The sequence below is a fragment of the Gossypium hirsutum genome, chromosome A05, assembly GCF_007990345.1.
Source record: "Gossypium hirsutum isolate 1008001.06 chromosome A05, Gossypium_hirsutum_v2.1, whole genome shotgun sequence".
Lineage (NCBI taxonomy): Eukaryota > Viridiplantae > Streptophyta > Magnoliopsida > Malvales > Malvaceae > Gossypium > Gossypium hirsutum.
The window spans coordinates 14,089,416-14,107,648 of NC_053428.1; the positions used below are offsets into that span (position 1 = coordinate 14,089,416).

Here is an 18,233-nt window from a genome sequence, read left to right on the forward strand (position 1 = left end):
AACTAGAATCGAAAATAATATTTATACTTATTTTTATATTGTAAAATGTTAATTCTCTTACAATATGAATTTATTTGATTCTTTTTGATAGTGTATGGAATAAAATTATGGTAGGGACCTCCTAAGTAATAATTTTAATAAGAAAAGAAAATTATGTAATTAATTCGGCGAGGTGCAATAGAATAGTGTTGTGCAATGTTAATTAAAGCAGTTAATGGAATTAAGATATGGGTGATAGTTGCAAGGAAACACTTAATTTAGTCAAACATTGATCCATATAAGCATTGGGTAATAGGCAATAAGTGCAATAATTGTCATTTGTCTCATCGTTCCTGTTTACTTGAGGGCTAATTGATGAAATAATTAATTCATAGGCTTAGATATCGTTAGGTCATTAAGATTAAGAACTCATACGGTAGTTATATTGCCATAATATTTATAACGAATAAAAATGGATTATCTCAAGAGCGATAACTAGACAATTTTGTGTGACAAGTAATTAGGAGTTCAATTGATTTTGCATGATACATAGTTAGATACGTAGGAGATTTAATGTGATATTATTATTTCTCTATAGTTTTTAGATTAAAAGAAAAAGAAAGAATAAAACAAAAACCACTAAGTTACTTTAGTTGCATTAGTCTCAACTCAAACTCATAATATTAGAAACATTAAAAGCACTGTATAATTATAGCAAATGGTTTCTGTAACATAAAAGAAAATAGAAGAATGTTTAGATTCTATGTTATTAAATTCAAATGCAAATGAGGTGAATTCTTGATTACTATAATAGTCTACCTTTTTTTAATATAAAATTTTAACATTGGAAGATAAAAAAAAAAAGAGTGATTCATCAAAATTATTAAACAGAGTTTTAGACTTTTTTTAATTGATTTAGGCATAAATAAAGGGTTAGATAGTCAAACGCTCTAATTGCAGTGTTTGATGAATGGAGATTTGTAATAGTTTGTTAAGCTAAAACTTCAAAAACAAAAAATGCAGTGATGGATAACCTTTTTCACAGTTAATTGAGAATAAGGTACGTGGAATGACATATTTGATCATGCTTACTCAAAAATTACTCTATTTGCTATATGCTCTCAAACCTAATAAGATATGCTTTTATTTCTTCAATATTTATGTACTCTTAATATATTTTCAATTTACTTGTGTAAAATGATTTCTTATTCAACTTTATATTAATTGAAATATGCTACTTGACAAATTTATTTAAAAACGTGACATAATTATCACTAATAATATAGTTTGTAATTACATTAATAGACTATTAATATTTATTTATTTAAAATTTCAAAATTAATCACTGTATACCTAATTTCGAGCTATTTGCCATTAAAGTCATGAAAAGAAACACCTAATTTTAATGCATTTTATTTGTATGGAATATAATTAAAGCAATGAAGTCCAAGAATAGAAAAGAAAAAGCATCATGTGTTTACAAAATCTTGATGGTGAAATTGCTATCAAATCATCAAATATTTGGTAATCTTTGATACAATGCTTATCCTATTTACGATAATTAACAACATCTTTTGCTCTTTAAAAGATAACATACGATGGAGATGGGAATTAAAGAGTAGGAACAAAATTTGCATTGTTTACTGCAGAAATTTAAAATTTAGATTTGTTGGATATTATTTTATTTAAAATGATATATTAAGTTAAATCCCAAATGTTGTTTGGGTAATTAGACAAGGAAGCAAGGGAGACTTGATTACCCGTTCCTGATTAATGTTCATTTTTTGGTATGTAGATTATTCTTTTTTTCTTGCTTTAATTCTGTCGGTGGCTTTCATTGGAATTTCGTTTATTTTTGTGCGACCAAGGTTAAAAATGTGTTGAAGAAATCAGAAAAATATTATACTGCAAATTACCGTGTCAAACGAAGCAAACGATTTTCAAGAAAGGTCAACACATCGGGATTTGTGCGAAATTATGAGTTTGCCGGACAACGTTTCTGCCATTATTTTTTTAATTAATAATTGGAATTTTTGGGTTTTGACTAAGCTTTTTTTTCCCTGTTTTGAAAATCTGTTTGGATGAGTTTTCCTTATCTTGGTTGGCATTTGAAGAAAGAAATGGTAGCCCATTTCATTTTATTTATAAAAATAAATTTAAAGATGATTTGCTTAAAATGTTTTACCATTTAACAAAGGCAATTAAATTACTGTTTATATTAATATTTTAAGTTAAATATGCTACTTCATTATTAATTTAATGTGTGTAAGTTATTTAATAAATTACTCCCAGAAAAAAAATATATTCGTTAGCAAAATTGGTATTGATGATTCAAAGTCTCCTCGCAACCAAACTTTGGTCCCCTCCTTTTTTTTTCTTTTTGTTCCACGAGAAATTGCATTGATGGCCAAATCTTGAAACCACAAAAGAATAGGGACCCAATTGAATGGGATAAGAACAGTGACCCCCATTTACAATGTCCCAGATTATCTGACATCCCCCCTAATTGATTTCCTTCGCACCCACGCACATTGAAATGGAAAGGTTGGATGATGATAATAAATTTAAATTAAAAAAATAATAGAAAAAGCAAGGAGTTAATGGCATGTACATCTAAAAAACTGATTTTTATAAACACCGATTTGATGGACAAAAAGTTTGATAGAATAAAGGGTAAAGAAAAATGAGAAAAAAGGAGGTGTGACCACCGAGAAAGATAGATATAGAGCAAATAAATGTATAGACAGATGGATACCCACATCCACCACCATCCCCTCCCTTCTCATCTTTCACTACTTATGTATTCCCATTATTGGTTTGGTTCCATTCCGGTTTTCACTTTAACCAAGAAAAAACAAAATGCTATATACATCAAACATTTAAACAACCATAATTAAAAAGATTGAATAGTTATATCAATCCATTTTTCTACACTGTGATGTCAAGAACTCGACCTAATCTGATTTAGTGGGTGCTTATACTTAATACCCATTCATTATGATTAAGGACAATTATCTGTATTTGCCGACGACTTTGGGATATTAACTTATTTGCAAACTGAACTATAAAAAACGAAGATTTCCTACAAGTTTCGAATGGGATTCCTAGAAAACCCATACTTTCACTTTTAAAAGTTAATTAGTTTATGGTAGTCGCCCACTTGTTTCAAAGGTAGGTTTTGTATGCCAAGCATTGGGAGATCCCATTATGATTCAAAAAAGCTCTCAAGTATGGGATCCACCAATTTCAGAAATTTTCTTTTTTAAATCATATTTCTTATGTTACTAAATTTCTAATGAAAAATGTAATCTTGTTAATTAAAAAGGCATGTAAAAGGGGCTTTTGAAGTGGGTGGCTAAATGATAGTAAAATGGAAAAAATCATTGATAAAGTGCTCATGCTTTTGTAGCAAGGCAAAAAAGTGGCTAAAAATAGTTAGGGGTCCCTCCATAAACCTTAATTTTAGGACATGTGCTTGAGCTGTGATTATTGACCTGTTTGTGAGAACAATAAAATAATAAACCTCAATTAGAATAAAATTAGGTTTGTCATTGACACTAAATGATTTGACACCACCTTAGCATGTTTTCATATATATATTTATTCTTTTCTCGGATACAATATTTTCCCATCAAGTGGTCATCGGTTTCACATGAACTTTCCCTTGGTTCAACTAATTTAATTACAATAATGTTGGTTGATTAGTGCAAACAAAAAAAAAAACTTACCCTAAATTAAACAGCTGCTTTTGAAAAATTTACCCCAACATGAGTATCTAAGGGAAAGATCATGCACCTAATGATGGAATTGATTGAGTTGTTATCTCTTTTTTTCTTTTCTGTCACCCACCTTTGATATGATTTATATGTGGAGATGTTAAAAGTTTTGGTTTTCAAGAATCAATGAGTTCCCATTTGTGGGGACAATGTTCATTGGATGTTTGCTGCAATTTCTGTAAATAATTTTGCCTATCAACAGTTACCATCCTCATAATTAATAGTTAATGTGTTCGAGTCATAACATTTATTCGTTATTTCTATACATCAATTAAAGAGATTATAATGTGAATAATAAAGTTAAAGGTTTTAAAGTTTTAAGATTTTACCATCCTGTCTTATTTTTTATATAACTACTTTGAAATTAATTATTTTAATTTACAGATTCAGATCAAAATTGTTTGATATGGTTCGAAATTTTAAATATTATATATAATATTTTTTCAGTGAATTATAAAAAGAAGATAAAATTTTAATAGTAATGCAACTTAAAATTTAAATCACATTTATAATAGTGATTATCTTAATTGCTATGCCACGAGATTTATTAAATATAAAAATTTAAAGAATGTTTTAAGGTGATAATCCCAACAAATATCTTTACTTTAAACAAATAATAATTGGAGGCGAAAGGGATCAATTAATGGGCGTTGTTGGGTAATTTTATTGAACACATTTATTTCTCTCTCTCAATTGAATTGGGGGTTTACTTGCATTTAATTCTCATGCATACTAAAGACCTAAAATAATGCACTTCTAAGAAATATATATATTAAAAAAAAAAAGTCATTAAATTTTGCAGGCGGTCCAATAACTCATAACGGGTAAATATTTAATTTTCATTGATTTGTTTCAGTCCTTTTATGGATTGTCCTCCCCTAATTAATTTTTAATTACTGATTGGTCAACTCAGTTACATGGTAACCTATTTGGATTCTTCTTATTGCCAGAGTTAACACTTCATCAATTCAACCCAAATATTAAAATAAAATAAGAAACCTTTCAAATCTACTACCATGTGGTAAGTGCTAACAGGTTTTTTCTTTTTTAAACCCCAAATTTATTTAACTAATCTATCCAGTAAACCAGTTTAAGTGTAGAACTATTCACTTCATCTGATACATTGGATTCAAATGGAATTGGGTTTTGAATTTTCCTTTTTACCTACTCTACTGCTTTGCTTATTTGAATTCGCTTTTTAATATATATATACACAATTTGATATATGATTTTTTCGTACATTTAATGTAAATTTGGATGGATAGTACGGTACGGAATAGCATCATGCGTTTACTTTACTTTTTATATTACATTATAATATCACTATAACATGTAATCTTACTATTGTCGTTGTTTTCACACTAACCACAAGCAAACACAATGTTCATCCAAACCCATCTTTATTATTTAGTAACTAATCAAGTTTTTCATACTCTTTCACTTAATTCTTTTTCCTTTTAGAAGATCTGAATTTTTCGTGGCACAATTTTAAAATAGATATTAATTGAAAACTTAACATAGATATTTGCTTGTTATATTTTTCAATGATATTAGACAACTAAATTGTATATAGTTGACCTTCTTTATAATAGTTTCATTGTCTATCTAAATTTTGCTTGTTATAAAGATATGACTACTATATACATCTATAACATGTTATAGAAAGATAATTATTGTAAGTTTACCATAAAATTTATATGGTGAGTTTCCATAAACAAAAAGTGAGAATTATGTTCAAAAAAGAAAGAAAGTAGAAATCAAAACAATGAAATTAAAAGACGTATAAGAGGTGCATGTATTATTGCTTTTATACATATTTTATTTTACATGATTAATTATAAAATTTATAAATCTAATAAGTTTAATTAATTAATGAATTATCAAATTGAATTAATTATTTTATCATGAGTTACTAAATTCAAGTACTCAATTTATATGTTTATAATGTTCCAAATTCACAATAGAATATTTAATTAATATATTTAATTCCACACATTGAAGAAAACTAATTTAGATCATATGCTGTTATACAGAACTAATATTTAATATATTATATGAAATAGCTATAATTTTATTTAAAATTTTAGACCATATGTTGTTTTAGATAACTAATTTAATAAAGAAAATGCTTCGTAACTATGGATAATGCTGTTATAAATGAAAAATTAACATAAAATAAAATATAAAAAATTAATTTTTCTAAAAACTTAACTATTATAAGAAGACAACTTACTGTGATAATAAGCTAATTGCACTTGGCTCAACCTCGCTCTAATAGATAACCCTAATTATCTTCAAATTGAATTCTAGCTTCCTCTTTTTTTCTTATGAATAAAACTTTCTTAATATTATGAAACAATCAAAAAAAAGAAAAAGAAAAGATTAAACAGAGTCCAACAATCTGGGCACGTAATGTCGATGTTGAAATTTCTTGGCATTTTCTTAGATGGATGTTTTAACTCAAGGGTTCCATCATTTATTTATTTATTTTCTTTTGCCTAACACTCGCTAATTTTAAGAAGGAGCAAACTACATTAATTGTCCTTAAAATTTGATAAAAATTACATTTCAATCATTTAACTTTTAAAAATTACGTAATTATTATTAAAGTTATTGAAATGTTATATTTTTGTCACTCACATATTAAAAGAATAACAAGGCACATTAATTTAAAGGGGTAATAACCAATTTAGCCTTGAATTATATAACTAAAATATAAATTTGATACTTTTAAAAACTTTTTCTTAACAATAATTCTAAAAAATTTAAAAGGTAAACTACTCATATAGTCATCCAAGTTTTAACGCTTTCCTATTTTGGTCACAGATTTTTTTTTTGTTAATTTAGTCCCCCGTTAGATTAATTGTCATTTTTAGTCACTCCACCATTAAAATAACTTGGTCACTAGACAAAATGTTGATATAGCAATCTTTTGATTAGTATAATAACAAATTTAGCCATTAACACTTGACAAGTTCTATCTATTTGTTCCCGATTCTAAAAAATTAAATAAATTTAGTCCTCAATTTTTACAGATTTTGTCAATTTAGTCCAAATTCAATAAAATTATAATTTTAAAACTTGAAAATGTAAAAAATTTATTATAAAAGACAAAAATATTAAATATTAATTTTTTTTTACATATTCGATATATTTGCACTTAAATTCTTCAGCAATTTGCCGCTGAATTGATTCTGCTACACGTCGAATACTTTCAGCTTAGAATGAAGCCTGAACTCATTGGCAAAACTTTGGTCAACTTGTTGTCAGAAACCTTAAAATCTCTCAAAGCAGGCAGTCGGTCGATACTTTCCAATAATTCTCCGATCAACTGGCTCGAGAACAAAGTTAAAAAATTGAAAGACTGTAACTCACTGAACTTTTAGGGAATTTTACCGGTCAAATTATTCTGGGAAAGATCAACTTCAACCAAATTCAAAGCATCAATGACTTTGGGTATTTCACTTAAAAGATGATTTTTGAAGAGATACACAATGGTTAGATTCTTGAAGGTAAGTACAGATCACTTGGAATTGGACCTTCCAAATTGTCACTCGACAAATCCAAATGCTCCAAACTCGAAAGATGATTGAAACTTTCGGGGATTTAACCGATCAAATTGGTTTCCGTAATTCATAAATACACCAATTTCTTGAAGAAATTAAATTCCCAAGGTATTTCATGTCGAAAAAGCCATTATAAGCCATAACCAGAGTTAGAAGAATGGACTAAATTTTATATATAATTTTTATGTCCTTTTATAATAAATTATATATTTTTCAAGTTTTAAAATTTTGAATTTTTTGAAAATTTTGAATATGGACTAAATTGATATGATGTGCAAATATTAAGAGTTAAATTTATTAAATTTTTCTAGAATTCGGACTAACTTGATAGAATATGTAAACTGTTAAGGATTAAATTTATTGAATTATACCAATCAAAAGTCTGCAAACTTCATCATTTCGTTCAATGACCAAGGCATTTTAATGGTGAAGTGAGTTAAAATAACAATTAATCTAATGAAAGTGGCTAAATTAGCAAAAAAAAAATGACCAAAGTAGGAATGCATTAAAACTTGTGTGACTAGCTAAATAGTTTACGCTTTAATTCTTTTAGAAATATTATTAAGAAAAAATTTATAAATGTCAAATTGATATTTCAGTTATAGTTCAAGGGTTAAGTTGAACCTTTTAAATTAACGCGTCACACCATCTTTTTAACAGGAATTAGCGTATGAGTGACAAAAATGTAATATTTTAATAATTTTAATGACAATTATATAATTTTTTAAAAGTTAAGTAACTAAAATATAATTTAAATCAAAATTTAGGGTAATAACAATAATGGAAAAAAAATGAAGAAGGAAAGTTTTCAAATTATTATAATTTTCATTTAGCTTTCAAATCAAGCATAGAAATAAATTAAATTGGATCAACCTTTGGCAGTGACCGACGCGTAAGCAGATTAGGGTGGAGCCGCTGCTGTCTGCTTTGAATCGAGACAGAGCTTTGATAACCATTCCCCCCACAACTTTTTGAACAAAAGAAATTCCGTTCATACATGATTTTCGTATAAATTGACAAAACCCCAGAAAAGAAAGAGATTCGAGTGAAAAAGGAACAGTTTTCGGAGCACGTAAAGGGACAAAGAAACTTAGAAACCTTGCCCTAAACCATAAGGATGGGGATGGGTGGATATGAAATCGTTATCAAGAAGAGAAAATTCTCGTTTGGAGGCTGCGAAAAAAACCTTTTCAATGGAGTCACTGCATGTGTTTGTACGATGGAGCCTTTGGGTGTTATCATTCATCACGTACTTTATCAAAATAATTAATGTTACCCCCATTAATTGTGGACCAAATTTCCACCCATTCCATGCTTTAAATGATGTTGATAGATAGTGGTCTACGTCTTTGTTTTTATGTTCAATACAAATTTTAGATTAAAGGTGGGCACTTCTTTGGCTTTACTCTTAATTTATTATATGATAATGTCTTTTACAGACTATGATGAAAACCCTAGAAGAAAATGATATTTAGCTCCTCTTTTCTCTCTCTTAATTTTCACCAAAATTTGAGGTGTCATTTTCTTTGACTAATTATAAGATCCAAAATTAAATTAATGAAGAACTGTCTGCCTAACAGTCTATTTATTATTAATATGCAGCCCTTAACATGACTTGAAGTTTAAGTAATCCATATATTAATAATCTTATATCATGATGGTACATATCCATTAGGGTATTTAAGAATAAAATATAATATGAATACAACCCTAATGAATTTCAAATTGATTGGCTAACAAACTATAACCAATTAAGTTTGAGGAAAATTTATCTGACCTCAATAACTTGAAAGTTTCATAGCTTGGGGTAGCCTCTCAAATGGGAAATTTACCTTTTTAAATCTTTTAAAATTTTACTTTCATCTTTCAATTATAGTAAGTTTATAATTTAGTACTATGATAAAATTAAATTTTAGGCTTGTGAATACCTCTTTCTTGAAAGTGAGCAGAGGAACTGTCTGGCAGCTAATTCCGTTGTTTTTTCGGCATCATGCCCTTGGCTAGTTAGCTACTTAGCCGCCCTTGTTGAGTCGTCTTTTTGAATCTGGTTAATAAGTGAACAAATTTAAATTTTGTACAAATTTGAACCACACCAAATAACTTGTCTTAAAACGACAAATGAAAAAGGAACTTGTTGGAGCATGCAACATCGCCTGATTTTCAAGCAACCATGAGTTCAACCACAAAATCAAAGATGTATCAATTTCTCGTCGAATGAGGATTAGAAAGAGTGCAAAAATTAAAGTTCGAACTCTAAGATATTGAGTTGAAAGTATTGAAGAGTTGTTTATTGCCATTCACACAACGACACATTTCTTTTTTCTTGGCTTTTAAGTGTTACGAATAGTAGTACATGTATAACAAATAAAGCAATTCCATCTCAAATTTCCTTCACCTAGTGAAGGAGGAAAATGATTGTATGAAATAGGGGAGTCACATCATCTTTATTCCTTTTTTAATAATTTAATGTCACATGAATATTTTTAATCTGAAAAAAATTAAATTTAAATGAAAATATTAAAATTTAAGATGAAATTGTTGATGTGAGATTAAACTATTAGAAATTGGTAATATCCTTATTTCATACAATCCTTTCTTTATGAAGAGTTATAGTTTTCACACATTTTGGAAATTATTAAAGATGTCATAGATGTATTATACATTTCACGTTTCTCAAATTTTAAAAAAATTGCACTTGTTTAATTAACTACCTAGAGGAATAAGTGGTTGAAGATTTCATGGATTATTTTTAGCAAGGGTTTTCCCAAGCAAAAAAATTGGAATAAATTCAATGTTACGTATCACTTAGAAAACGAACTAAACATGAAGATTATGATGGGCAAGGAAAGAAAAACATGAAGACTGTGATGGCAGCCAACCGTAGAAAATCTAGTTTATACGATTGAGGGCTGCTAACGAAACATGATGGCTACATTTTACCCGTAAATGTTGTCATTAATCGTCAATGTTAAGCCTAATTCTGATGGGTTTAATCATCCTATATTCATGCATTTCCTTTTGAAGATTTTTAATTGGTACGCTTTTTCTTTTTTCGCGTTTCTTAGAGGTTGAGACAACAATTAGGTAGCTTATTTGATCATCACCAGATTACCATCTGTCTTTATCTTTGAAACCCTACAATTTCACCTAAATCTTTCATTGACTGTATGTGTATATGTATCGAGGATATTCAAGCAATCCTCTTTTGAATTTATTATAAGAGAAAATACGATTTTCTTCTTTTGCTGACGCCTCAAAATAGAGTTTTTATTTTTGACCAAGAAGATTCCCTCACTTTTGATTCATTTTCTCTATGTGAAACATCTTGGTTAAAGAATTCAAACAAAAGTTTGACTAACGTAATTAATCATTGTATGTTTATAGTTGACCATCTGACTAGTAAAAAAATCATTATAATAGAAGGTGGATTAATTTAATTAGAAGGACCTTCCAAATATATTCACCCATCTGTATCTACTATTTTATGATTATATATGTATATGTACGCAATCATATTTTTGTTTGAATTATTTCCCTTTGGTCATAAAAGCAGGCCATGAGATTACTGCTGAAGAATGCACCGGCATAGTTTGTTTATTGTGTTTTTTAGTAACGGAATCAAGTGTCGACAATTCCATGCATTTGTTATGTTTTTGGTTGTTTTGACTTAAGAAAACCACAGATTGGACGTTTCAACAATACATAATAAAGTTTTGTTTCTTTCTTTTTTGCATTAATTGCATGCATCACAGCAGTCGAACCTGGTAAATTTCTGATATAATATTACTGTAACAGTCTAATATTATAGATGCATTGTAATAGACAAATCAGGATATGGTTTTGTCTTTTTTCTTACAAGTTACTCTTGAAAATTTGGGCCTTTCCAAGTTGAAATAATTGCTTATTCATTTCTTAATAATATTCTCCTTTTCCGTTGGCCATATGTAATTCATTGCTGGACACCTTTCTTGACGTTAGAATCGTAGGAAATGGTCTAGACACCTTCATTTATTATTATATATATATATATATATATATGGACATTTAACTAATCTTTTACTTGTCCCGTGGGATCATTATTACCAAATTAATTAAATTGTTAAACTACTTGCCAAGGTCAAATGTTAGCAAATCCAACATTTCTTTATGAAAAGCAGCATTTGAACCTCTTTGATTATATACATGCCAATATTCGAAATGCAATTTATTATATTCAACCTCTTTTCTGCTCATGTATTAGTCAATAATTTATTTTATAAGAATGAGTAGCAATTTATGAATAATAATATAATTATTGCCTGATTTTTGCCGAATAAAAATATATTATTTGTTGAGTGAGTATGATCCTTGTGAATGCATGTGTCTCTTCTGCATGCTTTGGTGTAGCCTAGCTTTCAATAATAATAAATCAAGTAAACTCATAGTTGAGAGTAAATAAATAACATAAAAAGTTGACCTAATAAAATTTCGAATTATATTTATTCGAATTCAACCAAATTACAATTTGACTGGTCAATTAATCCAAGCTTTTCAAATTAAGAAATTGAGTTATTTTGAAGAAAGATTTCTTTATTTATGATGGTACAAGTGAGATTATAAAATATAACAATAATTAAAAGAATAAAATAATAAAAAAATATAAAAAAACTATTTATTTATATTTTAAATCTCTAATAATGTGCTATGTCGTAGCAACTGCATACAACCCAAGTAACTTTTTTCTTTTTCCAATTAAGTGATGCTCATATATGTGATAATTAAAAACCTGAAAAAGGACAAGTTCACTTTTTTTTTCCCTTCTTTAATTATTCTACTTAATTAGTTAACGTTGCAACCACTGATTAAAGTAATTAACTGATTAATTAGATATAGTGAATAAGGCGATGGTTGATGCTAATCAATAAATAAAACATCTTCCTAATAGTAATCTCTCTTTTGCATTAAAACCAACGAATTATAAAATAATATTAGACATACTCTTTAGATTTAGGTTGCTTCATATTTTATCATTCTAAAAGCGTGTGAAAGTCTAATACTGGTTTTTTTTTTATTACAAAAAATGTTAGTATTGCAGAAACCGTCAATTTTGTTTGGTTTTGATATAGAAGAAGAAAAGACAGGTTGAAAAGACATGCCAAGCTAATCAAACCAAACACTACTCCATTATATATTCTTTTTCAATGTCCATTGTTTTTTTTTTAATTTATTCTAAAAGATTTTTAAATTTTTGGTGGGTGGAGGACCACAAAGGGTCGAAAACGAAAACTAGAAATCGATAATTAAATTATTACCAATGAATGGGTACTTTTCGGTCATCATGTATTTGTGACTTTTGTGTACTAAGGTGACATTTGGAGAATTATGTCAATGAAAATATATATAAAAGAATTGACAAAGCATCGATCCTCATTTCATGCAGTATCATCGGTATTTCACAAGTGGTTCGTTGTGTATTGCACCACTTGCCGCCCTATATATATATATTATATCTTTTTTGTTCAATGTTTCTCCTTATCCATCATTTTGAGATTCGCATAAGATAAAATATTATGATTTCAACCATTATTTGGTGCTTTTAACTTTTTTTTTCTTTTTTATTGCTTCAATGTTCAAATCACCACAGACATCAGCACAGCGATTACTTGTATATATAATTATAAAGAGAAAACACACACACACACACACACACACAAAAGTGTAAAATGCGTAAAAAGCTAAACTAACCTTAGAATAGATGACAACAAGGGTGGCTGCCCAAATTAGAATCTCAACATTTTTTCAAGGTAGAATTCATGTGTATTTTATATTTTAATATTTATAAAGAATGAGGTGTGCAACATGGCTTTTTGGTGAACCGTCAAATGCACCACGAAACGTGCTGTCTATAGTAATTATTTGAAGTTGAAAGAAGCAAATCATTTTTTTTTTTAAAATGGATTCATAAATGTGTAAGCTTAGAATAAAGATTTGTTTCTTTTTTCGTGGGTGGGAAAGTCATTAAAGTTAAATAATTATTTATAGCAGCATTGATAGAGAGTACGAGTAGTAGAGATAACTTAAAAGTTTGTCTTGTTTTGTGATAAGAAAATTAATTCACTGTTTGGGGGTCATAAGTTTGAGCTCAAATTGCATTAAAAAGAATGATGATTTTGGGTAGGCCCACATTGTTTGGTCTAAATCTTTGGGGTGTTTGATTGTTGTCTTGACCCATATATGGGCATCTGAATTTATGGAAGTGGGCAGTGAGGCAATGCACATGCAATCTCATCTAGTTTTGAACTCCTCTGTTTTTATATATGATGATTTCTTCTTCTTTTTTATATATATAAAAAAAAACAAAATAATTGAGAGCAACAGGACTGATTCTCGAGCATGATGTTAACCCCAGAGTTTTTTGTATTTGTGTTAAATATGGAATGGGGGCAGAAACCTACCAAAGATTGATTTGGCCTTTATTTTTTCTTGGATTTATTGTGTAGATTTTATGGGCATAATGTTTTCTGGTTTATATAAGATGGGGCCCCTGATATGAAAGAATAAATTTTTATGAGAGAATTTAGAAAGTAGATGGGTTTGGCTTTTGGTGAGATTTGGAAGTTGGAATGAAGTGATAAATAAATTTAAACAAGAAAAAAAAAGGAGTGGATCAGAAAAATTGCACTGATTATGACAAATTTTGAAGACTTGGCCAGTGAGACAAATGAATGAGGTTGATGAAAGTTGAGAACAAAACAGATGGTGAAAGAACGTAGTGTGTATTAATTAATGTTGTTTTTTGTCTTGGTATATTGGAGGGTGATTGATACGCCTAAAAATGCAAAATTTTCTTTATTCTCATTGGCAAATGCTAAACCCTCTTCATCCTGGGTGGTTTTACGCTGTATTTATTGCTAGTCTAGGATGGATTTCTTTTTTCAGGTTTACCAATTTTGGGTTGAACCATTCTTTAAGTTTGTTTTGGTCAGCATTCAGTAGAGCTAATAGTTTGAATATAAGCATTGAAGTTCACATGTTCTTTGTGGGATTTCAATACTCTTTGACTAAGGAATCAGATATGATTTCCACGTACCAAGCCTATAATACATTGACAAGGTTTGAGACCACACTTGCAAAATGTTTTTTCACCTTACTAATTATTGTCCACTCACTTCAATATTAACCTTGACGAAGTTGATAATAAAAAATGCTTCGAGGAGATTAAAAAATAATATTTGTTATCCAAAATGAGCCCCCAGAAAAAAGAAAAATCAAGCCATGTCATAGGGCTGATTAAAAGCCCAAATCGTATTTAATAAGCACGTACAATTTGCAGGTCGAATGACAGCGCGGCTCAGGTTCACAATTGGGCCTGCAGACTCAAAATCCTCGACAGTTTTCTTTTTTTGGGGAATAGATTTTATTACACACAAATTTAAAAAGTCATTCGATATCAGCTTCAACTAGGGGGTTCAACGCAATTAAGAGAGTTATAAATACAGAGTAAAATTTGGAAATTTAAATCACCCAAGGGCGAGGTATAATCGAGCTAATGCGTCTGCGCAAGTGTTCCCTTCTCGAAGTATATGCTTTAAGGTGTTAATATTCAAAGGCCGGAGGACTATCCTGCACTCATTAATTAAACGTGATAATAAAATATTAGAAGTGAATGATATTTGTTAAATTAAATCCAGAAACAAAAGCTAGCAACATAAATGATGGGTAGTATGAGGTTATAGTAACTATGTCACTACATTATTCAGTTGTATGTTAAATACATTATGTAATCAGGATAAGTAAATTCATTTATTTTTTAAAAATATTTTTCGATATATTTGGATGGTTTAGAAGGTGCAACATACTAATCAGGATAGGTTGGCTTTTAGCATTAGGTAGTTCACATCTGTTATTAAGTTGAGCCCTCCATTGTTTGTGATGTATGAACCATCGTCTCTGAATTAATCATTTAAAATGGTTGGAAAAAAAGAAGAAGAAACAGCACCAACTATTTGTTCTCGAATCAAGTTTTAGACCTGATGGTGACGGGCATTTTTAGATGATTCAACAAATAATCTTCTTAATATTGAACAGTCTTCAAACACAGATACATTAACTCTCAATTTTCAGGTCAAACTCGCGAGGATTTACATGGTTCATAGTGCTATTTCTACAAAAGCAATTGCAGTTCTTGTTGATTGGTGCAAAACTTCAAGCCAAGAGCTAAAGAAGAATTTCCACATATTTTGGTTACTTGAAACAGCCAACAAAGGATCATAAGTTTGAGCCGAAAAATATAGCATCGAACAACTTCCTGTCTTGAATAATATTTTACCTACTGACTCTGAAGCATGAAGATGAATAATATGATTGTTGCAGAAAACAAATTCATGTATTGCAATAAGCACTTACAGGGTTTGCTCACATCCAAAAATATCTTGCACCAAACATCTGGTGATTGCTAATCTTATATATAGCATATGAAATCATATTAAATATTTTTTGATCTTTTCATCACAATATTATCATAATAGCTCTGGTGAAAACTCTAATAATAAGCCTAATAAAGATGGCACTCATTTTCCACCACAGTTGAAACCATGGCAAACAGAGAGGACAATGATGAGGATCAATGCAATCAGTATTCCTAGAACAATCAGCTTGATCTTCATGTTTTGTAGCCACATTTTTCTACGGATTTTCGTCCCAGTATTCCGGAAGTCTTGAGCCTGTAAAGAATCATTTTTCAGGAGGTTGTAAACATTAAATTGTGTAGCTATAGATGAAACAGGACAAAAGCATGTCAAGTTTAGCAGATCTCTCTTATATTGTACTTCCATCATTCCTTCTCACGTTTTTCTTTGCCAAAATAACAAATTAAGGATTAAAACTCCTGTAGTAGATAATTCGTTATGTTGAAGACTGCTAGCCTAACCTGATATCTCAATGCCATCAATACAAACAACAAATTTCTTGAAGTTATTACATGCTTAAATTTGTGTGGATATCCGACTGATATATTTAAGAGAGAGAGAGTCACCGACCTGCTGATGAAGATTCTCTGTTTTATCCACTAGCAGCTCTATCTTTTCCCCTCTATCCAACACCTGTATGAAGGAAATTAGTAAGAATTACCAAAAGCATGCGTGTGGTAAATTGGTTGATTACCAAAATTATTTTCATAAATTAATATGGGAAAATTGCAATTTGCCTGAAGCATTGCAGGGTGGCAACAGCAGCTAAAAGCCTACCAGAAAATGTGAAATTTGAAGAGCCAACTAGATAGTTCCATAGTGACATAGGATACATATTCACATTTGTCAAAACCAACAAATAATTGAAAGTGCTTAAAAATTTTGATCCCCCATAAATTTCATACAGACCCTTAAGATTTAAAAGTGGAAGTACTATAGGAAATTAAGTATTATCATAAAACTACTAACATGATTAAAGCTGTAGTTCACTATCACCGCATACTAAACATCAGCTTAAGAGCAAATGAATGGTAAACCCATAAAAAGAGAGAGCACCAGCTTATATCATCTACTCTAGTGTTATTCCATCCATTTACAAATAGCTGACATAACAATAGAAGCATAATAGATGTACAACCAACAAAGCATATCTACCTTCTCTATGTTCTCCATCATAACACCTTTGACTTCAGAAACCTGAGATTTGATCTTAGCAAGCTTGCTTATTTCTTCAGGATGCTCAACACAGTACTGCATATGTTCTTTTAGTTTTGGCCTGCATTTAATAGCACGTAATACATGCAACAACAACAATAATTAAAACCCTCACTACCACTCCAATTAATTATTTTAACGATTCTAGTCGGAGAAAGATACCCAAATTCCTTGTTCAGGCTGTTGGCAGGAGCAGTAGCAGCCTTTCCACTACCATATTTTGACACAAAGTCCTCCTTGACACGCTCCAAAAAAGCAATCGGTACTTGGCTTCCAGCTGATTCATCTGCAACAACACAATATGCTGCAATATCGAAAAATCAGCCAATCAATCAACAATATAGGAAAAGGAGCAGTCAACGAGAATGACAATTACAGTAAAAGGTTCTGAAATAGACAAATACCAATCCCTCTTCCCCTTTTCTGCTTCACCATAATAAAGCCTCGTTTACTAAGCAGTCAATCTGAGTACTTTCAAATGCTATAATGCACAATAACCAGAGCTGAACTTAATTAAAAGTAAAGCAACAAAACCAAATCCAAACTTATCCCTCTAGGTAGTGAAATCCAATGGGGAAAAAAAAAACCAAATCCAAGCTTCACTTGCATTTCGCTTTTGCACTCAATTCCGAAAGACCCTAAACTCTAAAAATGAAGAACCCGAAATTTAAATTCCTTGAATAAGAATAGAAAAAGAGAACTTAACTGTAGCCATTGTCAACAAGGTAATTGAAGGTGTGGCCATCACAGTTGTAAGTGAACTTGTTGTTGGAAGAAGGAAGCTTTTGGAGGCATTGAAAAGCTATGGAATTGAAATTACCACTGAATTCAGTATATTCTGCTAAGATAACTTCCCCACGAGATACAAATGCATAGATCAACGATTTGTGCACCATTTTCCTTAGAAATATGGGTTCCAAAGAGAGATCTGGGATTTCAGAGGCTCTCTGTTTCTCGTATTCTTCTCTCAAGAATGACTCATTTGTTGGCTTTTCTTAAAAGAAATAAGAAAAAGTGAAAAAGGGGTTTAATTTAATGATGCTTAAGCAAAACTTTAGGGGTTAGCCACAAAATACATTACAAAGCATTTTGGGAAAGACAATTAGTTTAAATTGCTTCAACTTTTCGCTCTAATTCGTTGATTAGCTTAAAATCAAGACATGTTTTATTTTTAGTTTAATACTTTGGTTACCTTTTTTTTTTAAGGAACGCTTTTTATGATATTTGTTGTTGCATCTCTTTCAAACTAA

The 18,233-nt window shown here is 29.8% G+C and overlaps 1 protein-coding gene across 2 annotated transcripts; it reads right to left on the reverse strand.

Annotated features, from left to right (window-relative positions):
- Nucleotides 1-14,557: 14,557 nt before the first annotated feature.
- Nucleotides 14,558-18,165, reverse strand: LOC107958423 (vesicle-associated membrane protein 721). 2 transcript variants are annotated; one of them, XM_016894188.2, is made up of 5 exons: nucleotides 17,690-18,127; nucleotides 17,146-17,287; nucleotides 16,924-17,044; nucleotides 16,339-16,401; nucleotides 14,558-14,923 (listed from the first exon to the last, which is right to left on the reverse strand). In XM_016894188.2, the coding sequence occupies exons 1-5, from the start codon at nucleotides 17,877-17,879 to the stop codon at nucleotides 14,897-14,899; spliced, it is 543 nt and encodes a 180-aa protein (XP_016749677.1). In that variant the 5' UTR covers nucleotides 17,880-18,127; the 3' UTR covers nucleotides 14,558-14,896. The 2 variants fall into 2 exon arrangements, with proteins under 2 accessions (XP_016749677.1, XP_016749676.1); XM_016894187.2 differs by lacking the exon at nucleotides 14,558-14,923 and adding an exon at nucleotides 15,662-16,023 and having other exon boundaries at nucleotides 17,690-18,165.
- Nucleotides 18,166-18,233: the final 68 nt, after the last annotated feature.